Source organism: Panulirus ornatus, chromosome 7 (assembly GCF_036320965.1).
Source record: "Panulirus ornatus isolate Po-2019 chromosome 7, ASM3632096v1, whole genome shotgun sequence".
NCBI classification, from domain to species: Eukaryota; Metazoa; Arthropoda; class Malacostraca; order Decapoda; family Palinuridae; genus Panulirus; species Panulirus ornatus.
This window is the reverse complement of record NC_092230.1, coordinates 44,323,369-44,348,571: the sequence shown is the minus strand read 5'-3', so window position 1 is coordinate 44,348,571 and position 25,203 is coordinate 44,323,369. Positions and strand designations below refer to the sequence as shown.

At 37.9% G+C, this 25,203-nt stretch overlaps 1 protein-coding gene across 4 annotated transcripts in view; it reads right to left on the bottom strand.

Annotated features, from left to right (window-relative positions):
• Positions 1–7,196: 7,196 nt before the first annotated feature.
• LOC139749590 (chitinase-3-like protein 1) overlaps positions 7,197–25,203 on the bottom strand; it is a 94,029-nt gene continuing 76,022 nt past the window's right edge. For 3 of the 4 annotated variants that reach the window (XM_071663676.1, XM_071663675.1, XM_071663674.1), the window contains 6 exons: positions 23,843–23,992; positions 21,865–22,020; positions 21,604–21,699; positions 18,147–18,538; positions 12,657–12,980; positions 7,197–10,664 (listed from right to left, as the gene is read on the bottom strand). In XM_071663676.1, coding sequence (XP_071519777.1) covers positions 10,529–10,664; positions 12,657–12,980; positions 18,147–18,538; positions 21,604–21,699; positions 21,865–22,020; positions 23,843–23,992 — 1,254 coding nt within the window. In that variant the 3' untranslated portion in view covers positions 7,197–10,528. The remainder of the gene's footprint in view (positions 10,665–12,656; positions 12,981–18,146; positions 18,539–21,603; positions 21,700–21,864; positions 22,021–23,842; positions 23,993–25,203) is intronic. The other variant, XM_071663677.1, reaches the window with a different exon arrangement.

Genomic DNA, 25,203 nt, shown 5'->3' with positions numbered 1-25,203 from the left:
ATATCATAAGGAGTATTTTTCATGCTAAATCTAAATATGTCATGAAAATATTCCTAGGTTGTCTTTAAGACCTTTAATTATGCTGTCAATTAAAGTAAGTTTTAAAATATTTCATGATTCGCATCGTCTTTACTGGGAATGTATGAGTATCTTGGAGCATTATGATATAATCTCAATGATTATTTCAAGTATAGAAGTGTTTCAATATATTATGTTTCTATTTTGAAAGAAAAATTTTTTTGAGCTAAAATAAACCCTGAACTCTTACCTGCAATTTTTGGTATTTTTCTCAGAAAATTAAATCTTCTTGAAACCCACATTATAAGGAGTAGTTTTCATGCTTAATCTAAATATATCATGAAAATATCATTAGGTTGTTTTTATGACCCTTGATTAAGCTGTTAATTGAAGCCAATTTTAAAATATTTGATAATTAGCATCATCTTTACTGAGAATATATCAGTATCTTGGAACATTATGATATATTTTCCATGATTATTTCATGTATGGAAGTGTTTCAATATGTTAAATTTCACTTTTGAAACAAAAGTTTTTTGAGCTAAAAAATGCCCTGAACTATTACCTGGAATTTTTGGTATTTTTCTCAGAAAAATAGATTTTCTTTAAACCCATATCATAAGGAGTATTTTTCATGCTAAATCTAAATATGTCATGAAAATATTCCTAGGTTGTCTGTATGACCTTTAATTATGCTGTTAACTAAAGTAAGTTTTAAAATATTTCATGATTCACATCTTCTTTACTGGGAATGTATGAGTATCTTGGAGCATTATGATATAATTTCAATGATTATTTCAAGTATAGAAGTGTTTCAATATGTTATGTTTCTACTTTGAAAGATAAATTTTTTGAGCTAAAATAAACCCTGAACTATTACCTGCAATTTTTGGTATTTTTCTCAGAAAATTAAATTTTCTTTAAACCCACATAATAAAGAGTAGTTTTCATGCTTAATCTAAATATGTTATGTCATGAAAATATCATTAGGTTGTCTTTATGACCCTTGATTAAGCTGTTAATTGAGGCCAATTTTAAAATATTTGATAATTAGCATCATCTTTACTGAGAATATATCAGTATCTTGGAGCATTATGATATATTTTCCATGATTATTTCATGTATGGAAGTGTTTCAATATGTTAAATTTCACTTTTGAAAGAAAAAGTTTTTTGAGCTAAAAAAATGCCTGCAATTTTTGGTATTTTTCTCAGAAAAATAGATTTTCTTTAAACCCATATCATAAGGAGAATTTTTCATGCTAAACCTAAATATGTCATGAAAATATTGCTAGGTTGTCTTTATGACCTTTAATTATGCTGTTAATCAAAGTAAGTTTTAAAATATTTCATCATTCGCATCGTCTTTACTGGGAATGTATGAGTATCTTGAAGCACTATGATATAATTTCAATAATTATTTCAAGTATAGAAGTGTTTCAATATGTTATGTTTCTATTTTAAAACAAAAATTTTTTTGAGCTAAAATAACCCTGAACTATTCCCTGCAATTTTTGGTATTTTTCTCAGAAAACTAAATTTTCTTTAAACCCACATTATAAAGAGTAGTTTTCATGCTTAATCTAAATATGTCATGAAAATATCATTAGGTTGTCTTTATGACCCTTGATTAAGCTGTTAATTGAAGCCAATTTTAAAATATTTGATAACTAGCATCATTGTCTTTACTGAGAATGTATGAGAATCTTGTACCATTATCACATAATTTTCATGTTTCTATTTTGAAACAAAATTTTTTTTGAGCTAAAATAAACCCTGAACTATTACCTGTAATTTTTGGTATTTATCTCAGAAAATTAAATCTTTTTTAAACCCACATTTTAATGAGTAGTTTTCATGCTTAATCTAAATATGTCATGAAAATATCATTAAATTGGTTTTATGACCCTTGATTAAGCTGTTAATTGAAGCCAATTTTAAAATATTTGATAATTAGCATCATCTTTACTGAGAATATATCAATATCTTGGAGCATTATGATATATTTTCCATGGTTATTTCATGTATGGAAGTGTTTCAATATGTTAAATTTCACTTTTGAAACATAAAGTTTTTTGAGCTAAAAATTGCCCTGAACTATTACCTGCAATTTTTGGTATTTTTCTCAGAAAAATAGATTTTCTTTAAACCCATATCATAAGGAGTATTTTTCATGCTAAATCTAAATATGTCATGAAAATATTGCTAGGTTGTCTTTATGACCTTTAATTATGCTGTTAATTAAAGTAAGTTTTAAAATATTTCATGATTCGCATCGTCTTTACTGGGAATGTATTAGTATCTTGGAGCATTATGATATAATTTCAATGATTATTTCAAGTATCGAAGTGTTTCAATACGTTATGTTTCTATTTTGAAACAAAAATTTTTTTGAGCTAAAATAAACCCTGAACTATTACCTGCAATTTTTGGTATTTTTCTCAGAAAATTAAATTTTCTTTAAACCCATATTATAAGGAGTAGTTTTCATGCTTAATCTAAATATGTTATGTCATGAAAATATCATTAGGTTGTCTTTATGACCCTTGATTAAGCTGTTAATTGAAGCCAATTTTAAAATATTTGATAACTAGCATCATTGTCTTTACTGAGAATGTATGAGAATCTTGTACCATTATCACATAATTTTCATGCTGAATTCAAATATGGCAATCAAATATTGTTACTTCGACTTTATGACCTTAATCAAGCTATCAAATGAAGCTACTTTTGATGGACTTGATGTTATCCCCCTACTCCTACATACTCAGGTGTACCCATGATCACCTTCATGCCTATCTGTAGAGACCCCAATTTTGCCTCTGCCTCATACTCTCATGTACTTGCACAGACCTCAGCCCCATTCTTCCATGACAGAGAATTAAGTATTTTTCCTTTATCTATGTTTGACTGTATTGTATCTATAACGAGTTTCTCCCTCTCACCTTAATGGCTTCGTATCTGGCATTACAGAATGACAGGCCATGGCAAGAGTAAGTTTATAAGGTGGGACACAACCTGGTCAAAGGGGCAGGGAGGAAAGGGGTAACATTTCAACAAACAAGAGCTAGAGGAAGGATATTTTGATTATACCTTTTTATATAAAGAAAAATACATTACTGCTGAAACCATGCATAAACAGCTGGTGACTAGACATTTATATAAACCGATCTATACATTAAAGGTATACATGGGGTGTTCAGTGTTGTAAATGGAAATGGTGAAGAGCTTGTAGATTTATGTGCTGAAAAAGGACTGGTGATTGGGAATACCTGGTTTAAAAAGCGAGATATACATAAGTATACGTATGTAAGTAGGAGAGATGGCCAGAGAGCGTTATTGGATTATGTGTTAATTGACAGGCGCGCGAAAGAGAGACTTTTGGATGTAAATGTGCTGAGCGGTGCAACTGGAGGGATGTCTGATCATTATCTTGTGGAGGCTAAGGTGAAGATTTGTATGGGTTTTCAGAAAAGAAGAGTGAATGTTGGGGTGAAGAGGGTGGTGAGAGTAGGTGAGCTTGGGAAGGAGACTTGTGTGAGGAAGTACCAGGAGAGACTGAGTACAAAATGGAAAAAGGTGAGAACAATGGAAGTAAGGAGAGTGGGGGAGGAATGGGATGTATTTAGGGAATCAGTGATGGATTGCGCAAAAGATGCTTGTGGCATGAGAAGCGTGGGAGGTGGGTTGATTAGAAAGAGTAGTGAGTGGTGGGATGAAGAAGTAAGATTATTAGTGAAAGAGAAGAGAGAGGCATTTGGACGATTTTTGCAGGGAAAAAATGCAATTGAGTGGGAGATGTATAAAAGAAAGAGACAGGAGGTCAAGAGAAAGGTGCAAAAGGTGAAAAAGAGGGCAAATGAGAGTTGGGGTGAGAGAGTATCATTAAATTTTAGGGAGAATAAAAAGCTGTTCTGGAAGGAGGTAAATAACGTGCATAAGACAAGGGAGCAAATGGGAACTTCAGTGAAGGGCGCTAATGGGGAGGTGATAACAAGTAGTGGTGATGTGAGAAGGAGATGGAGTGAGTATTTTGAAGGTTTGTTGAATGTGTTTGATGATAGAGTGGCAGATATAGGGTGTCTTGGTCGAGGTGGTGTGCAAAGTGAGAGGGTTGGGAAAATGATTTGGTAAACAGAGAAGAGGTAGTAAAAGCTTTGGGAAGATGAAAGCCAGCAAGGCAGCAGGTTTGGATGGTATTGCAGTGGAATTTATTAAAAAAGGGGGTGACTGTATTGTTGACTGGTTGGTAAGGTTATTTAATGTATGTACGACTCATGGTGAGGTACCTGAGGATTGGCGGAATGCGTGCATAGTGCCATTGTACAAAGGCAAAGGGGATAAGAGTGAGTGCTCAAATTACAGAGGTATAAGTTTGTTGAGTATTCCTGGAAAATTATATGGGAGGGTATTGATTGAGAGGGTGAAGGCATGTACAGAGCATCAGATTGGGGAAGAGCAGTGTGGTTTCAGAAGTGGTAGAGGATGTGTGGATCAGGTGTTTGCTTTGAAGAATGTATGTGAACAATACTTAGAAAAGCAAATGGATTTGTATGTAGCATTTATGGATCTGGAGAAGGCATACGATAGAGTTGATAGAGATGCTCTGAGGGAAGGTATTAAGAATATATGGTGTGGGTGGCAAGTTGTTAGAAGCAGTGAAAAGTTTTTATCGAGGATGTAAGGCATGTGTGTGTATAGGAAGAGAGGAAAGTGATTGGTTCTCAGTGAATGTAGGTTTGAGGCAGGGGTGTGTGATGTCTCCATGGTTGTTCAATTTGTTTATGGATGGGGTTGTTAGGGAGGTGAATGCAAGAGTTTTGGAAAGAGGGGCAAGAATGAAGTCTGTTGTGGATGAGAGAGCTTGGGAAGCGAGTCAGTTGTTGTACGCTTATGATACAGCGCTGGTGGCTGATTCATGTGAGAAACTGCAGAAGCTGGTGACTGAGTTTGGTAAAGTGTGTAAAAGAAGAAAGTTAAGAGTAAATGTGAATAAGAGCAAGGTTATTAGGTACAGTAGGGTTGAGGGTCAAGTCAATTGGGAGGTAAGTTTGAATGGAGAAAAACTGGAGGAAGTAAAGTGTTTTAGATATCTGGGAGTGGATCTGGCAGTGGATGGAACCATGGAAGCAGAAGTGAATCATAGGGTGGGGGAGGAGGTGAAAGTCCTGGGAGCCTTGAAGAATGTGTGGAAGTCGAGAACATTATCTCGGAAAGCAAAAATGGGTATGTTTGAAGGAATAGTGGTTCCAACAATGTTGTATGGTTGCGAGGCGTGGGCTATGGATAGAGTTGTGCGCAGGAGGGTGGATGTTCTGGAAATGAGATGTTTGAGGACAATGTGTGGTGTGAGGTGGTTTGATCGAGTAAGTAATGTAAGGGTAAGAGAGATGTGTGGAAATAAAAAGAGCGTGGTTGAGAGAGCAGAAGAGGGTGTTTTGAAATGGTTTGGGCACATGGAGAGAATGAGTGAGGAAAGATTGACCAAGAGGATATATGTGTCAGAGGTGGAGGGAACGAGGAGAAGTGGGAGACCAAATTGGAGGTGGAAAGATGGAGTGAAAAAGATTTTGAGTGATCGGGGCCTGAACATGCAGGAGAGTGAAAGGCGGGCAAGGAACAGAGTGAATTGGATCGATGTGGTATACCGGGGTTGACGTGCTGTCAGTGGATTGAATCAGGGCATGTGAAGCGTCTGGGGTAAACCATGGAAAGCTGTGTGTGGCCTGGATGTGGAAAGGGAGCTGTGGTTTCGGGCATTATTGCATGACAGCTAGAGACTGAGTGTGAATGAATGAGGCCTTTGTTGTCTTTTCCTAGCGCTTCCCCGCACACATAAGGGGGGAGGGGGATGGTATTCCATGTGTGGCGAGGTGGCGATGGGAATGAATAAAGGCAGACATTGTGAACTGTGTGCATGGGTATATATGTATGTGTCTGTGTGTGTATATATATGTGTACATTGAGATGTATAGGTATGTATATTTGCGTGTGTGGACGTGTGTGTATATACATGTGTATGGGCCATTTCTTTCGTCTGTTTCCTTGTGCTACCTTGCAAACGCGGGAGACAGCGACAAAGCAAAATAAATAAATAAATAAATACATTTAAGGAAAACCATTTTATATTAAGAGAGTTTCTTTTTTCCAGTATTCTGATTTCAGAACTTCCTTGGGATCGAGTAAATATTTACAAATATATTCCTTTCATCCTAATAGCATTTTTCACAGTCTGAGACATCTATTGTTGTGTTGACTCAATAATTCATCATGCATATTAGGATCAGATATGTGGTTAATTGATAAGTGTAACATATATATATGGTTCCAACAATGTTATATGGTTGTGAGGCATGGGCTATAGATAGAGTTGTGTGGAGGAGGGTGGATGTGCTGGAAATGAGATGTTTGAGGACAATATGTGGTGTGAGGTGGTTTGATCAAGTAAGAAATGAAAGGGTAAGAGAGATGTGTGGTAATATAAAGATTGTGTTTAAAAGAGCAGAAGAGGGTGTTTTGAAATGGTTTGGTCACATGGAGAGAATGAGTGAGGAAAGATTAACAAAGAGGATATATGTGTCAGAGGTGGAGGGGATGAGAAGTGGGAGACCAAATTGGAGGTGGAAAGATGGAGTGAAAAAGATTCTGAGTGATCGGGGCCTGAACATGGAGGAGGGTGAAAGGCATGCAAAGAATAAAGTGAACTGGAATGATGTGGTATACCGGGGTCAATGTGCTGTTAATGGCTTGAACCAGGGCATGTGAAGCATCTGGAGTAAACCATGGAAAGTTTTGTGGGGCCTGGATGTGGAAAGGGAGCTGTGGTTTTGGTGCATTATACATGACAGCTAGAGACTGAGTGTGAACGAATGTGGCTTTTGTTGTCTTTTCCTAGCGCTACCTCACGCACATGTGGGGGGTTGTCATTTCATGCATGGGCGGGGTGGCGACGGGAATGAATAAGAGCAGACAGTATGAATCATGTACATGTGTATAATTGTATATGTCTGTGTGTGTGTATATATATATGTATATGTTGAGATGTGTAGGTATGTATGTATATGTGCTTGTGTGGATGTGTAGGTATATACATGTGTATGTGGTTGGGTTGGGCCACTCTTTCATCTGTTTCCTTGCGCTACCTCACTAACGCAGGAGACAGTGATAAAGTATAATAAATAAAATATAAATATTTTATTTCATAAGTTTAGAGTACACTGTAATGATCTCTAATATACATTCACTGACCATATAATTTCATTATTCTAAACTCTAGGTGATATATATGAAGTTAATGTATGAAAGAACTTAGTGAGAAAGAGAAAAAGAGCTAGGGAGAGAAACATAATAAATATATACTGGTAAGAAGATTAAAAGAAATTCATATATAAGGATGGCAATACAGTATATAAATAATCAATAGTTTAATTCTCATACAATATGTGTATATGTGAAAGAAAATAAATCCTATAATAAAACAATGATAATTCCTGGTCTAAAATGGATGACGAATGCATGTTAAATTAATGGAGCACACATTGCTATCATGATAATCCTGGGAATATCACAATAGCCGTTTTAGTCTATCACTCCTGACTGATATTTTCTTCCACATTTCTAACAATATTTCAGTAAGTTTAGTGAAGAGGTGCTGTCCTAATTTAATAATGATCTAATCAAGAAACAGCTCTTTACAGTAGGTTTCCAGTGTTTATGATGGGTCTACAATACTTGGAAGCTTGAAATTAATCTGGAGACAATTGCACAAATAAAATTCTAGGAAACAGCTACTAGATACATAATGTGATAATATGCATAATTTCAGTGAATATCTAGTTACTTTAAGCTTATTTCCAAATATCTAGTGAATACTACTCTGTAAAGTTCAACATGGAATCATGTGACAAGCATGTTAAATCATAACCTTATTCAAATAAGTCTGATTCTTATGAAAAATACTCCCTTGAAATAATCTCTGGGCCTTTAAACAAGTTGTCAATGACTACTATGTCAAGCTGTCAAGGACTGCTATGTAGAGATATATGATGAATGTATCCAATACAAATGATGATGTCATGTTCCAAAAATCGATTGAACCTTGCAATCATTTATCATGCACTCAGTCCTTGACAGTTCATAATCATTTTTTTCAATGGCAATGTATTGTATTTTACAGCTGTATCATATTTACCTTATCCTATTCTATTTCTCTTTTTATTCGGTTTTGTTGACATACAATATTATACATGTTGTGAGGTCCAGAGTAAAAATGCATTAAAACACTTAAAAGTCACAGATTGAGCAATGAAAATCTAAAAACAAGACTGGAATCCTGAGATGCACAGTAGCCAGGGACACCTTGAATGGTTTTTATATTATGTGGCAATGAATTCTGATTTCCTAGCTCCCCGTCTTTGAAACTTTCCTCTTTCACCCAGTTCTGTAACGTATATCACTCCCATCTGTCAAAAGTAACTCTGTAAATGTTGATGGATCAACCTCTTCCTCTTTTCCTATCAACAATTATATCCCTCAAGGCTCTATCGTCTCCTACACTCTTTCTTCTTTTAATCAAAAACTTTTTTCTGCAACAAAAACTAAACCCACTGATATGCTGAGGAGTCAGTGCTACATTCCTTCACATCTTTGGGACATGCTCCATCTTTTCTTGGTCAATCTATATCTCATTTCATTTCACCCACCTTATTCATAAGACCAGAAATTAGCAGGATTTCCCAGTGGGTAAACAATACCTACTTAGGTTTAATGCCTCTAAAACTCAACTTCTTCCAATTGCTCTTTCAAAAAACCCTCACTACTTTCCCTATCTCATGGCTCTGCAGTTACACATAAGCATACTCAGAGAATATGCCAAGTAAGAGCTAATCCTGTAACTGAAGATAACCATAAAGCCGAGGAAATGAAAGCTGGGAAGATAAGTAGATAGCCAGATAAATGGTAAGTCTAGGATTGAAGAAAACCAGAGAGCTGCAAAGTAGGAAGAGGAGCCAAGTCAATGGGTGGGGAGATTCTGAAACAGAAGGGCAGAGGGAAGTAGTAGATAAAATAACCAAAGAGGTTGTTTGTACAATCAAAGATTGAAAACATAGGGCATGGAAGACAGGAGACTTAAGAAAGTAAAGGCAATTCAAGAATACTTTGAAATATTGGAAAGGCAGATTTTAGATAAGTTAAAGGATATGGAGGAGCACACTGTATGATAGAATTAGATAACTCAAAGATAAGCCACAATACAAATGAGGGAAGTTGCACAAGGGGAGATTATTAAGCAAAAGTCCATAATAGCCTTTGGACTGATATAGAAACATCCGAACAAAGAATAAATGATAGCTAGGAAGCAAGAACAAATCACTTGATGGAACTTACAGTTGAATGTCAAGAAGTAGAGAAAGTCATGAGAATGGGGTCATACCAGTAAGATTCTAAGAAAAGGCAAAAAAAAGAGAAACATTCTCACAGTGTTGGTTGTCTTTTCCTCTTCCATAGATGCTACTCTAGTTTGTGCTCCTGAAAACTGGATTTTTATGTGCCCTTCCCATTAGTTACACCATGAAATACTTGGCAGGCAACTACATTGCAAAAGTACTGTCTAAATGTCTGTTTCTTTCTCTAAGCCACCAAGTTCTTGAGCTCTCTACTCTTTCTGTCATTTGACCCTTCCCTATTTACAAACCAGCTTTCCACTCCATCTAAAATTCTTAGATAATTTTCCCCTTTTTCTCTCCACTTTTCTGTCATTTAAGCCCTTTATAGTATTTCATTTGGCCTGGCCTCACTGAGGAATTATGTCTGATTGAAACCTACAGCATAAAGAAAAACTTCATGAATTTCAATGCATGACAAAGAAAATAAAGATATCTACATACTCTTCAGGACAATGACAGCTGAAAACAAGGTTAAAAATGATTGTAAATAAGAGTGCAGAGTCAAAGGCAAAACGGAAAGAATACTGTTTGCAGGTGAAACCTAGGCGAGGAAAACAAAAACAAGGAGACATGATTAAGAGGTAAAGTATCAAGCGTACATGAGTGAAATGCTGTAAGACAAACACATGAGGTAGAAAAATGGGAGGTACTTGGTTAGAAAGATACAGGGGGATAGGGAAATGCTTGGAAAAGAATGGTTGAAGGTATAGGGGTGAAACATACCAGTGCAGTCAGAGAAAGATACAGGAATGAGTGGGGCAAGGAGGTAAAGCAAAGAGGTACAACAGTAAGTAGGTTATAAGAAAAAGGATCAGAACGAGCATACTGAAAGATGTTGAAGGTGACTGTGGTACAAAGTGAGCAAAGCTGTGAGGACATGAATCAAAGGTAGGGTACTAAAGTGCAACATACTAGGAAAGGATGAATCAGATCTTAAAGGTGCTGGGAAAAATTATGAAAGTAGAACATTTTGCTTGCTCAAGATTCTAAAGTGAAGGTCTCAAGTGTTATGAATAATCATGACTTACCTAGCGTAAACCATGATGAAAACAATATTAGTAAATTCTAAAAGTGTGAGACCTCTGGGGGCAAAAACAGTCGGATATTTGGCTTGCTGAGTGGGAGGATGCACTGGACAGCACTAGGCCAGTCACAGGATAGCAGATCCTGGTGCCATAACAGCCCACCAGGGCACGCAAACCTGCAATGAATCAATGTCATTCATTTTCATACAATTTTCATCAGGGACATTCTAGCATAAATTTTTTCAGTCAAAGGTGACAACATGCACCTCAATCATTATTCATGTATATATAATCTCGCATGGCTGGAAAAAAAAAATCCTGTGAATACATAAAATATTTACCGCTTTTTTTTTTTTTTTCAAAAACTGAATAAGAAATTCAATGCAATTAATTCATTAATATTAGAAACAGAAATCTTAGGAATCATGTATGAAAGAAGATAAGGAATTATCAAGTTAAATGGTGTAGCAGCAGTGATGTTGGCGATGATGACAGCAAATTGAGCAGTAGTGGCACCAGCAGATGCTGTGGACTGAAACATGCATCAATAAAAATATATCTATCAATGCGTGGTGTGGGTGCAGTCTGCCTGTAGTGTGAGAAGAGTCTCCTTTATGTGCATGTAATGGTACCCATGTTCTAAACTCCTCTGTAGAGGTCAAAGAACCTTGTATGATAGTGGTCTATATTTTGGTCATAGATCACCATTTCCCATTCAATATTCTTAACCCCCATCTCTTTAACTCCTATGTCCCTACTTGCTATTATATATCTTTCAGGACAGATTACATCAAATTTTAACTCTAGTGTGTGTATTGTCTAATTTACTCCAACAATATTAGGAGTGCTTTTCCTAAATAAGTTGTTGAACTCTAGTTTTTTGCCATTTACTATTAGCCTGGTGGCATTCTATACATGATTTTCAGCCTAAGCCATATGATACTTATCAACCCTTGGGCTGTGACATGCCAGTGTTCTCATTTACTTTGATGTCTGTGATGTGCCAGTACACAGGTAAGGATTTTGGCAGCAATGTTTTAAATTCCCAGTTAATGATATGACGAAATATCTTACCCACAGATATCACAAGCAACGTAACAACACAACTGGAAAAAATATCTTGCAAAATGGTCGCCAATAAATCATCAAAACGAGTGTAAATGCATCAACAGAGCAAGAAGCTAGATTTACACAGTAATTACTGATGTCAATACTATAATAATGGAAACAATTTCTCTAGCTCCAGCATTCATATCTTGAATGAAAAGTATTTTAATCTGCTTATGTAAATAATGTTATGTGCATGCAAACTGTATGTAAATAATGTATACAGTATATAAAAATATGTGTATCATGTAAAAAAAATAAGTAAATGATACATATGGGAGGTGGAAAGATGAAGTGAAAAAGATTTTGAGTGATTGGGGCCTGAACATGCATGGGGTGAAAGGCGTGCAAGGAATAGAGTGAATTGGAACGATGTGGTATCCCGGGAAACGTGCCGTCAATGGATTGAATCAGGGCATGTGAAGCGTCTGGGGTAAACCTTGGAAAGTTTTATGGGGCCTGGATGTGGAAAGGGAGCTGTGTTTTCGGTGCATTATACATAACAGGTAGAGACTGAGTGTGAACGAATGTGGCCTTAGTTGTCTCTCCCTAGCGCTATCGCTACCTCACACACATGCGGGGGGAGGGGGTGGTCATTTCATGTGTGGCAGGGTGGCGACAGGAATGAAAAAGGGCAGGCAGTATGAATTATGTACATGTGTGTATATGTATATGTCAGTGTGTGTATATATATGTATACGTTGAGATGTATAGGTATGTATATGTGCATGTGTGGACGTGAATGTATATACATGTGTATGTGGGTGGGTTGGGCCATTCTTTCATCTGTTTCCTTGCCCTACCTTGCTAACGCAGGAGACAGCGACAAAATATAATAAATAAGATAAATATAACATATGGGATGCATAAAATAGTGTTTAATATGGTTAGGTGGTCTGTCTAATAAATACTTTCCTAAGAGAATGCAAAAACTAACAGTGAAAGGCAACTTTAACATGTTTTATGTCAGTGAACTTAATGAAAACCCTTAAAATATCTATGTAAGAAAATAATGATTTGGTCCCCCCCAAGATAATTTTCCAAAAGGATCATTAACTCACTTGTAGGCAAAACTGTTGGTGCATTTGTAGAAGGAACTACAAGAAAATGGATCAGGAGCATGACCTAGTTCCTTACACTCTGCAAACCATGATGCTGACGCTGCTGATGAGGAAGATGATGGAGACAAAAGAGATGAAAATACAGTAGGTTGAGTGGTAGTAGATAATCTTGAGTTGAATCTAGAAGGAGATGACAAAGCAAATGAATGAGACTGGAAGTTTGATTGGTAAGGAGTGGATATCCGAGAGTTAAACAGAGAGGATTCTGTTGTAGAAATTGAGTTAAGGTTTTGTTCCTGTTCTTGTAACCGCCTGAAGAAAGGCCTGTTAAAGAAACATAAAATTAATATGAAAACAAGATTTGTTAATTCACAATCACTAGCTTATACAAATACAATCCTATATTATGAGACTACACCCATACAATAAATACAAGGATGTTGAAGAATGAAAAACCATTCTCTACCGAAAGCAGAGTTCTATGACATACGAGAGAGTTCTTGCATTTGAAGGGTTTCAAACAAGTTTCACTCCCAGAATGGTTTGCATCTATGAAAATTCATCTCCTTTAACCATCATAACTTGAAATGTATGGGAGCAGTGAATGCTAGTCTACAAGGTTAAACAACAATACAGCTCCCTTCTCCACTCCATGATGTCACAGCACAGCCGACGTCACTGTGCACAGTATGCTTCAACGATTCATTCAGTGACTGCTGGCACCTCCCTTAGGCCTGTTACCATCTAAATCATGAAATGGTTTATTGAAAAAAAAGAATGAATGAAGGAAAAGGACACTAAATGGGTATTTATAGGGCACTGCATTTAATTGATTTTGTTTCTTTATCACTACAAGCAGAGCCCAATAAGCTTTTGACGGAGAAATTTAAAGCAAAACTATGAAGCACAACCAAAAAAATTATACTTAATAGTGACCTTCCTTCAATCTGAGACCATCTTCTATTAACTGCATATCCAAAGTCACACAAAGGAGTTCAATCAGATCAAAATATAGATTCTGTTGCACTAAGGTACAAGTTGTATTCCAAAAATACTTTTGCTATCCTTTGAATAAAAGGTCACATTAGAAGGATATGGTACATTCTTTCTAGTACAGAGCCCAATATATGAAAGTTTGATCCCATAAAATTCACTCAAAGACACCTCATGTGAAAAAGGCTTGACGGAGCTTACAATGAACAAATAAAAAAATTCATCAATAATAATCTAAGAGATCAAGAAATAACTAAAATCTTAAACCAGCATGAAATGATGATGCTTCAATGCAGAAATTTTTCAGGATTGTTAGGAAAAAAGTCTCATTTAATTAAGAAACTACAGGTTTGGATTTCCATTCAAAATTACACTTCTAACTTAAGTAAATTCTATATCTATACACTACATGGCTATCCAGCTCCTTTTCCTGATCATGAAGGTTTACGGAAAATTATTTCATTAAAAATATTCCTGAGTCAGTCGGTAAAAGATTCAGGACCTCTGACAGGTCCTAATTAGGCTGAGACTAAGAAACTACTTGTTTCCTAAGAAAAAAAATAAATAAAAATCAACCTAATCTGCATGTGACTATGGTAAGCTCATACAGCTGTAGTGCTTCTGACATCATTCTTGTCATGAGAAAGACTAGATAAAAACTCTAAAGATACTGAATCCATCACCACAGATTCTTTCTCAGTAAAACATATATGTATAGGGGTAGCATTTTAAGGCTTCAAAAAGTAAGTCTGGTTATGGCCTCAGGTTTCAAGAAAGAGTTAAGACCCTTTCAATGACTTTGTTAAACAAAAGGACAGATGATACTAAACTTCTCAAATATGAATATTAATGAAGCCAATTGACACTCATTAAAAAATGCTGAAGTGGCTCTCAGAGAAATCGACTCCAAATTGGTCAGACAAAAATACCATTACAGGCTGTGCCTCTTTAATCTGGCAACTTTGGGACCTGGCCATTGCGAGACTGCAGAAAATCTTGGAAAACAGAAACTGACCCCTTTAAAGGCCCTTGGGTTAACACTCTTGCCAATTACCATCAGTTTGGTCATATGTGTTCCTGCAGTATCGCTGCAGCCAATAACTGTTAGCCCATCTTTGAAATCTTTACCCCCAGACGGAGACTCCTCAGTATCTTGGGCAAGGGTTTTTCGTGGTATACAACTCCAATACAAGGCAGATTCATTAGCATTATACACTTGTTTTGGGGCTATAAGAAATCAACAGGACTGTTAATTGGTGTGGCTGATGCACTGTAAACAGATCTTGGTGCCTTAGCACTGCTAACAATGCTATCTTTGTGACAGATCCACAAACTAATGGCGGCAGATTCAAAATGTGCCAGACCATGGGCGTTGCCGGACCACAGAGTGCCAGATGAGAGAGATACAACCTGCCGGACCACAGAGTGCCAGGTTAGAGAGATACAACCTGCCATACCAAACTATGTCTGATCCCCTAGAGGACCTTCATACTGCTTTACTTTCCCTTTTACTCAAACAGTTGAAGTGTATTCCATGCTTCAAAAAGACAAATTTAGAACTGAATTTAGTTTACACATAAACCAGATATGTGCAACATATCTCAGGGGTTACTTTTGATAAGAGCATTCTAAGGTGTTTTCAGACTAATATTTTTTTCCTTTAAAAATCTAACAAGACACAATTTAGTATGGGTTGAGAATTTATCGTAAATGGATATAAAGTATCGAAGGAGAATCTATCGTAAATGGATATAATGGGTTGAAAATTTATCGTAAATGGATATAAAGCATCGAAGGAGAATCTATTGTAAATGGATATAAAGTATCGAAGGAAAGTGCAAGAGAATGAAAGCTACAGATACTATAACATATGGATGATCAGTTATGAATAAAGAATCATGAACAAAATAAGCAATGATGAATATGAAAGTTGTGGAACAAAAAAATTATGTAAAACAGGTAAGATGGAGATAAGGAAGACATCATGAGGTTGAAGAGACAATGAAGAAATAGACAAAATGTGAAGAGGAAGTGAGGGATGGGAAGACATGCAGTGATTTGGTCGGACTGCTGTTAATTTTATAAATGTTTGTTTCTTTCAATATTATATTATTATTTTGCTTTATCACTGTCTCCCGCGTTTGCGAGGCAGCGCAAGGAAACAGACGAAAGAAATGGCCCAACCCACCCCCATACACATGTATATACATACACGTCCACACACGCAAATATACATACCTATACATCTCAATGTACACATATATATACACACACAGACACATACATATATACCCATGCACACAATTCACACTGTCTGCCCCTATTCATTCCCATCGCCACCTCACCACACATGGAATACCATCCCCCCCTCCCACCTCATGTGTGCGAGGTAGCACTAGGAAAAGACAACAAAGGGCCCCATTCGTTCACACTCAGTCTCCAGCTGTCACGCAATAATGCCCGAAACCAAAGCTCCCTTTCCACATCCAGACCCCACACAACTTTCCATGGTTTACCCCAGACGCTTCACATGCCCTGATTCAATCCAATGACAGCACGTCAACCCCGGTATACCACATCGATCCAATTCACTCTATTCCTTGCCCGCCTTTCACCCTCCTGCATGTTCAGGCCCCGATCACACAAAATCTTTTTCACTCCATCTTTCCACCTCCAATTTGGTCTCCCACTTCTCGTTCCCTCCACCTCCGACACATATATCCTCTTGGTCAATCTTTCCTCACTCATTCTCTCCATGTGCCCAAACCATTTCAAAACACCCTCTTCTGCTCTCTCAACCATGCTCTTTTTATTTCCACACATCTCTCTTACCCTTACATTACTTACTCGATCAAACCACCTCACACCATACACTGTCCTCAAACATCTCATTTCCAGTACATCCACCCTCCTGCGCACAACTCTATCCATAGCCCACGCCTCGCAACCATACAACATTGTTGGAACCACCATTCCTTCAAACATACCCATTTTTGCTTTCCGAGATAATGTTCTCGACTTCCACACATTCTTCAAGGCTCCCAGGATTTTCGCCCCCTCCCCCACCCTATGATTCACTTCCGCTTATACCTCTGTAATTTGAGCACTCACTCTTATCCCCTTTGCCTTTGTACAATGGCACTATGCACGCATTCCGCCAATCCTCAGGCACCTCACCATGAGTCATACATACATTAAATAACCTTACCAACCAGTCAACAATACAGTCACCCCCTTTTTTAATAAATCCCACTGCAATACCATCCAAACCTGCTGCCTTGCTGGCTTTCATCTTCCGCAAAGCTTTTACTACCTCTTCTCTGTTTACCAAATCATTTTCCCTAACCCTCTCACTTTGCACACCACCTCGACCAAAACACCCTATATCTGCCACTCTATCATCAAACACATTCAACAAACCTTCAAAATACTCACTCCATCTCCTCACATCACTACTTGTTATCACCTCCCATTAGCCCCCTTCACTGAAGTTCCCATTTGCTCCCTTGTCTTACGCACTTTATTTACCTCCTTCCAGCACATCTTTTTATTCTCCCTAAAATTTAATGATACTCTCTCTCCCCAACTCTCATTTGCCCTCTTTTTCACCTCTTGCACCTTTCTCTTGACCTCCTGTCTCTTTCTTTTATACATCTCCCACTCAATTGCATTTTTTCCCTGCAAAAATCGTCCAAATGCCTCCCTCTTCTCTTTCACTAATAATCTTACTTCTTCATCCCACCACTCACTACCCTTTCTAATCAACCCACCTCCCACGCTTCTCATGCCACAAGCATCTTTTGCGCAATCCATAACTGATTCCCTAAATACATCCCATTCCTCCCCCACTCCCCTTACTTCCATTGTTCTCACCTTTTTCCATTCTGTACTCAGTCTCTCCTGGTACTTCCTCACACAAGTCTCCTTCCCAAGCTCACTTACTCTCACCACCCTCTTCACCCCAACATTCACTCTTCTTTTCTGAAAACCCATACAAATCTTCACCTTAACCTCCACAAGATAATGATCAGACATCCCTCCAGTTGCACCTCTCGGCACATTAACATCCAAAAGTCTCTTTTTCGCGCGCCTGTCAATTAACACGTAATCCAATAACGCTCTCTGGCCATCTCTCCTACTTACATACGTATACTTATGTATATCTCGCTTTTTAAACTAGGTATTCCCAATCACCGGTCCTTTTTCAGCACATAAATCTACAAGCTCTTCACCATTTCCATTTACAACACTGAACACCCCATGTATACCAATTATTCCCTCAACTGCCACATTACTCACCTTTGCATTCAAATCACCCATCACTATAACCCGGTCTCGTGCATCAAAACTACTAACACACTCATTCAGCTGCTCCCAAAACACTTGCCTCTCATGATCTTTCTTCTCATGCCCAGGTGCATATGCACCAATAATCACCCATCTTTCAAATTATGAATAAAATAAAAATAATGTATAACTAGAGGTCAAGAGACATACCATGCCAGCCAAGCATAAGGAAGCTCAGTTGTTTGTTCCAACCCGCTTCCTTCATTGTGAACAACACTTGGGTTTTTTCTAGTTGTAGTGATGCTGTTTATGCCTGTAGAATCATTAGCTCTATCATCAGTTGTGCCTTTTCTTCCACCAAGATGGCTCTCTTCTTTGGACTCCTTATTCCTCCATGGCTTTGTTGGTGCATGATCTGTTGGAGGGATATTGGATCCTCCATGCTGAGACACTAAAGCAGTAGTGGGTGAACTGCCATTAAGTGTGGTGGCAATTGCTGTCAGGAGTGGATTGTGTCCCAAACCACAGTAGTTTCCAAAGTCATCAGTGACAGTGTCCCAAACCATAATACCACCCAAGTCTTTGGAAAGAGCATACTGTGCCTGCATCAAAATGTAACAGCATAAAAGAAACAATTACTGATTCTATTCAGTGCATGGAAAAAGCTGTGAAACTATCAGAGAAGGTATATCAAACACGTCAATTGTATGTGCTTTATGGACTGTAAAATTTCTATCTCCCTGCCTTCCTCTGCCTATGAAAAAAAGTATATCAAGCACTCTGTAGGTTGTATGAATTACCTAAAGCCCTACACATAACCAACAGGTACGATAGTATAACTGCTGAAATTTTGAGGCAGCTTTGATGCACGGGACTGAATCTTGGTGTGAAGAGATCTACATGCATAAGTGGGTGATAAGGCTGTTGATAAAAATAGGTGGGATGGGTTTTCCAGAATAAGCAAAATGGGGAAGAGCTTGTTGAGTTGTGTGCTGAAGGAGGACTGGTGACTGGGAGTCTTGGTTTACAAAAAAAGTGCATACGTGCAGTAAGTGTACAAGGATGAATGAGGTTGGGGTCAATGTGCATTATTGGACTATGTGCTGATTTATAGGTGTGCAAAGGAGAGGCTGTTGAAAGTGAACATACAGAGGTCAGCAATTAGAATGTCTAATCATTTCTTGATGGAGGAGAATGAGAATTTTTTTTGTGGTTGTATGATGACAGGATTATCCCTGGGTATAGGGGAGAAAGAATACTTCCCATGTATTCCCAGTGTGTCATAGAAGGTGACTAAAAGGGGAGGGAGCGGGGGGCTGGAAATCCTCCCCTCTCGTTTCTTTTTAATTTTCCAAAAGAAGGAACAGAGAAGGGGGCCAAGTGAGGATAATTCCTCAAAGGCCCAGCCCTCTGTTCTTAACGCTACCTTGCTAATGCAGGAAATGGCAAATAGTATGGAAAAAAAATGAAGACAGGATATGATGTGTATGAAAGATGTGGTGAAAATGAGTGAACTTAGAAAGGAGGTCTGTGAGCAGAGATATCAAGAGAGATTGACTGAACAGTGGCACAAGGTAAGAGTATATGAAACAAGGGGAGCAGGAGGTATTCAGGGAAACAGTGATTATGCACATGGGTGAGGTATCTTGTCAAAAGTGGAACATATGGGAAGGACTGATAACAGGAGACCTGTTGGTCCATAATGAGGTTGTCTGAAAAAAAAGGAGAAACAGGATAGAAAAGCAGAGGATACCTTACCATACACCTCTCCCTTCAATCAATTATGGCAGAATGGGAATGGGAGGATGGGATGAAGGGTTTGGGGCATCATGGCCTACGCATTCAGTACAATAAGCATACACGGAATAGGTGTACTAGATCACAACATAAAAATGCTTCTTCGACCTTTAATTTTACCAAAAATGAATGCTTAAATTCCTCAAATGCATTAAACAAGATAAGTGACTACAGGTTAAGAAAGGGGAAAAAGTTGTTGTGAGATGGATGTGTGATTACTAGGGAGAAGAGTTGCTGATTTATTTGAAATTTTTTTTTTTTGTATACATCAGTGTGTGAGACTACCTATTTGTAAAATAAAAGAAGGGCTCACTCATGGAGCCCCCATTCCTTAAATCATATTATGCTATCATTTACATACATTTATAGTTTCAGAATTTACTATATCCACTCTTGTCCTGCTCCATGTTTCCACAAGCTTTTCTTTGATTCTTACTATCTTGCTTTCCTCTTTTCAAGTTCTCTTTTTCTTCTTGCTTTCATAATTGTTCTCTGATTCCTATATTACTGGGATAGTACCAAAGAATAAGGAAAGGCTTCATTTGCTCATATCCAATCTTTAGCTGTCATATGAACTACATTGAAAACAAAGTACCATCCCCTGGCAGTTTCAATTACCTTAGTTCAGTTTACTGTTGGTGTGTCACTCTTTGTATACCACATTTCTCCAATTCACCCTATCCTGTGCATACCTTTCATTCTCTTGCACATTTAGGCCCTGAGCACTCAAAATCCTATTCACTCCATCATTCCATCTCTAATATGGCCTCCCTTTCTCCTTGCCTTTTCCACTTCTGGCACACATATCCCCTTTGTCAACCTCTCCTTACTTATTCTTACCACATGTCAAACCACTTCAGTACACCCTCTTCAGCTCTATGAACCATATTCTTCTTATTACCACATCTCTGTCCTACCCTAACATTATTTAATTGATCATCCCTCTTCACACCACACACTGTCTTTAAACATATAATTTCTAACACAGTCCCCCTCTTCCATGCATTCTCAGTACCATCCCATGCCTCACACCCACATAACACAGTCGGGACTATTACACATTCAAGCATACCCATTTCTGCTCTCCTAGACAGTGACCACTTTTTCCACATACTTCACGATGCTCCCAGAAACTTTGAACCTTCACCCAAACTATGACTCACCAATACTTTCAAGGTTCCACTCATTTCAAACATTTAACCTCCTCCAAGGCTTCCCCACCCAAACACACATCCTAGCCATACTGTTTCTTTGCTGTGCTAAACCCAACAAACCCACTTTCATTCATACTCTCAAACTTTCTCCTTTTCTAAAAGTAATTACCTATCTCTCTTTTCTTCTCATCTTGATTATATTCACAAATATTCAGAAACCCAAGCCTAAGCCTTGTAAGAGAATGAGCACTACTTGCTTGGCATCTTCTGTTTCATCTTTTAAAAATTTAGATATAAGAAGGGGGTTTCTAGCCCACCTGCTCCCTCCCCTCTTAGTCACAAGGGGTTATGTGGGTTGATTTTTTCTAATACAAACCTGGTGCCAGTTAGAGTTATGAGAGCATTTAGTGTGTGTGTTGCAATTCTGCTGATGTTTATAGTATGAGGAGTGTGTCACATATGTGAGTGCTATATGTGATGCCTACAACTGTTGGTTTTGTTGAATGGGGGTAACTGCCTATTCTAGGTGATTGGAGGATGTAAGTTACATTTGTGACTGTCTGAGGTAAAAAGGACGGTGGAAGACTTTTTATACAAATAAGTGACAGCATAAGAGAATAAAATAGCAAATTGCATACAAACAATATCATATCACACATAACAGTCATCCTGTATTAGAGTATATTTTCTAAAATCTCAACATCAAGCTTCCTGACCTTTTTCACTACAGCATCAACATCGTCATAGCCTGCCCACTGGTCCCCTTTTGTTATGTAAGGTCCTCCATCACCAGTCACCTTTGTCCAGCCCTCCTGTAAACATGCAGTTATGGTTAATGGGTACAACTAATATGAAAATCTAATAGAAGAAAAAAAGAAGATAGCAAGTTGAAACTTAGCTACATATCTGTGGTATATGTAAATATAACAAATATAATTGACATGGATAAGGAACTAATTAAATCAAACAACACTTACTTTTTTGTGTGCTAGACAGCATTCAAAGAATGCCAAATTACCAGTGGCCTTGACATATCGGCCAGCTCTTCCTGGTCCTACTGCAGCTGCCCCAGGGAAGTTTTCGGGCCCTGCTAGAGTCCATGACCGTCCATAGAGAGGAAGACCCAAAACCAGCTGTAAAAGTTAGGTTATACAATCAAAAATAGAAATCTTTTCAGTTCACTGTCACACATTCTAGGGAACAGTGGCTCATATCAATTGATGCGCACTTAGGAAATGGTGGCTCACAACAACTGATGTGCTAACTTTTCTCAATTATGACTGAATATCCAGTTGACTGATTGCACCACTGGTTACCTCTAAAGGTCTCTTCCATCACCAAGAAAGTGAAGGAAAAATTCTGCAATCCTCAGTACCCCTGCAATCACTATTATAAGTGCAAGGTTGATGTCAATCTATAGGTCATTCATACACATTGATCTCATACAGGATGCTGGATGATGTAACTGAAGAGGAGGAAAGTGTGGAAAGTGAGGAAGGATAACATGAAAAATGTGAGGATATAAATGACTAAGAGAGTGAGTTTAGTGGGACTATGTGAGAAGGAGGGAGACTAGCTGGGGAAGGTGTCCCCAAAGGCCTTTCACTTGTGGAAGAAATTACAAAAGAACTGCATCTACTTTTTTTATCTTTTAAATCATGGAGCAATGGAAGCCTGGAAAATAATAGGTAAAGAGATAGGATATTTCTATACATGTCAGCCATTCACTTATTTCTAGTGAGAACAGTCCAATATTTCTACATATCTTCACGTAACTTACCAACAATTCTGCGCATGTGCATAAAATACGAGTTGAGTGTGAAACAAAGTTCAAGATAAAGAAAGAAAAAAGTCAATCAGTAACCTCCCAACATATACCAACCAATTTCCTAGCACTGATGTTTCATATGAAAGGTATAATATTTTTAAATACAATCACACTATTTGCCACCATCACTATGCCTCTACATGAAATGAGCATACAGTGCAAAAAAAAAAGCTCTAAATAAAGAAAGAGAGGTCACCTTCTTATCCTGTTCTCTTACTGGTAGCTGTCATACATATGGGTGACATATCTGAGGTAGTGGATCATTCCAACACAAATGTAATAATAACTTTTATATGTATTTTCATCTAGCTTTCAATGCTAATTCATAATTTCATGTAGGAAAATTTTCTCTCACACTAGGATGAAATTTCTGGACTATGCCTGCTATTTTAGGGTTGATTAACAGGTTCAGGCCCTTCAAGCTCTCATCTGCTAACTCCTGAAGAGAATTAGAAATCATATCACACATATGCCAAAGATACAGTCAAATACAAATGCTGACCAGTTGGTTACTGACCTTTGAATTCAACCTACACTAAGCAGATACCCATAACAACATTGGAGAATGGCCAAATGATGCTGTCCAGTGCTATAACTACTCACTCCCACCATTTTCCTCCTCATAAATCCCATAGTACTCAGACAACTTTCCTGATCACTAATAACGTTTTCTTGAAAATATATCACTGAAACAACCAGTACTTTCTGTCCTGAAAACTATTCCTTGCTGCCCTATGTCACCCTAAGTATTACCATGTTAACTAAATCAAACATGGATAACCTAAATGCACTTGTACTAAATATGAAAATGCTTAATCAGGGTGTTAACAAACAGCAAAAGTATTTAAAGAACTTTTTTGAAGTACTACTATTGGTTCTTCAATTGAAAAAGAAGTTGAGATGTACTGTTTGCTGAATCTTCTGCAACCTTATTAGTGAGTGGGAAACTGACTTAGGTATAAGAGGATCATGTAATTTCTTACTAGTATGCGTTACTCCCACCTCTCACTTACCTTACTCCAAGATAAGTATTTTGTAAACCACCTTCCTGTCCACTTTTAGGAAACAAAGTAGTTGAAATCTCTCCTATCTCCTCATATTTCTTGTAAGCACTGCTGCAAAATTACCTTGTGAGCAGGAGTGCCTTTCTTTAGCCAATAGTTGACTGCAAAGTCAGCACATAGTTCAGGATTCTGACCAGGCTCAGGGTAGAGAGGTGAATGGTGTGCCACACGGTTCTCCCAGGACCCATGAAAGTCATATGCCATGAGAATGACCTAAAGAAAAGAGGAAGAGGCTCAAATACTATAGGGATTTATCTAAAATTTGGTGATTACGAAGCAAATGAGAAAAAAGTAAAAATACAGGTCTAATGAGGCTGACGACATCTTACAGAAAGTGAAGATGCTTTTTAGGTAAAATAATGAGATCCAATGGAGGTGGGGGAACGATTTACAGTATGGTGTTGACAAAGTATCTGATTTATATCCTGCATATATATACTCCTTCAAGGGAGGAACTATTTACAAACAGACAATATTTATATCTATTTTTATTATTTATTTATTTTGCTTTGTCGCTGTCTCCCGTGTTTGCGAGGTAGCACAAGGAAACAGACGAAAGAAATGGCCCAACCCACCCCCATACACATGTATATACATACACGTCCACACACGCAAATATACATACCTATACATCTCAATGTACACATATATATACACACACAGACATATACATATATACACATGTACATAATTCATACCGTCTGCCTTTATTTATTCCTATCGCCACCTCGCCACACATGGAATAACATCCCCCTCCCCCCTCATGTGTGCGAGGTAGTGCTAAGAAAAGACAACAAAAGCCGCATTCGTTCACACTCAGTCTCTAGCTGTCATGTAATAATGCCTGAAACCACAGCTCCCTTTCCACATCCAGGTCCCACAGAACTTTCCATGGTTTATCCCAGACGTTTCACATGCCCTGATTCAATCCATTTACAGCACGTCGACCCCAGTATACCACATCGATCCAATTCACTCTATTCCTTGCCCGCCTTTCACCCTCCTGCATGTTCAGGCCCCAATCACTCAAAATCTTTTTCACTCCATCTTTCCACCTCCAATTTGGTCTCCCACTTCTCGTTCCCTCCACCTCCAACACATATATCCTCTTGGTCAATCTTTCCTCACTCATTCTCTCCATGTGCCCAAACCATTTCAAAACACCCTCTTCTGCTCTCTCAACCACGCTCTTTTTATTTCCACACATCTCTCTTACCCTTACATTACTTACTCGATCAAACCACCTCACACCACACATTGTCCTCAAACATCTCATTTCCAGCACATCCACCCTCCTGCACACAACTCTATCCATAGCCCACGCCTCGTAACCATACAACATTGTTGGAACCACAATTCCTTCAAACATACCCATTTTTGCTTTCCAAGATAATGTTCTCGACTTCCACACATTCTTCAAGGCT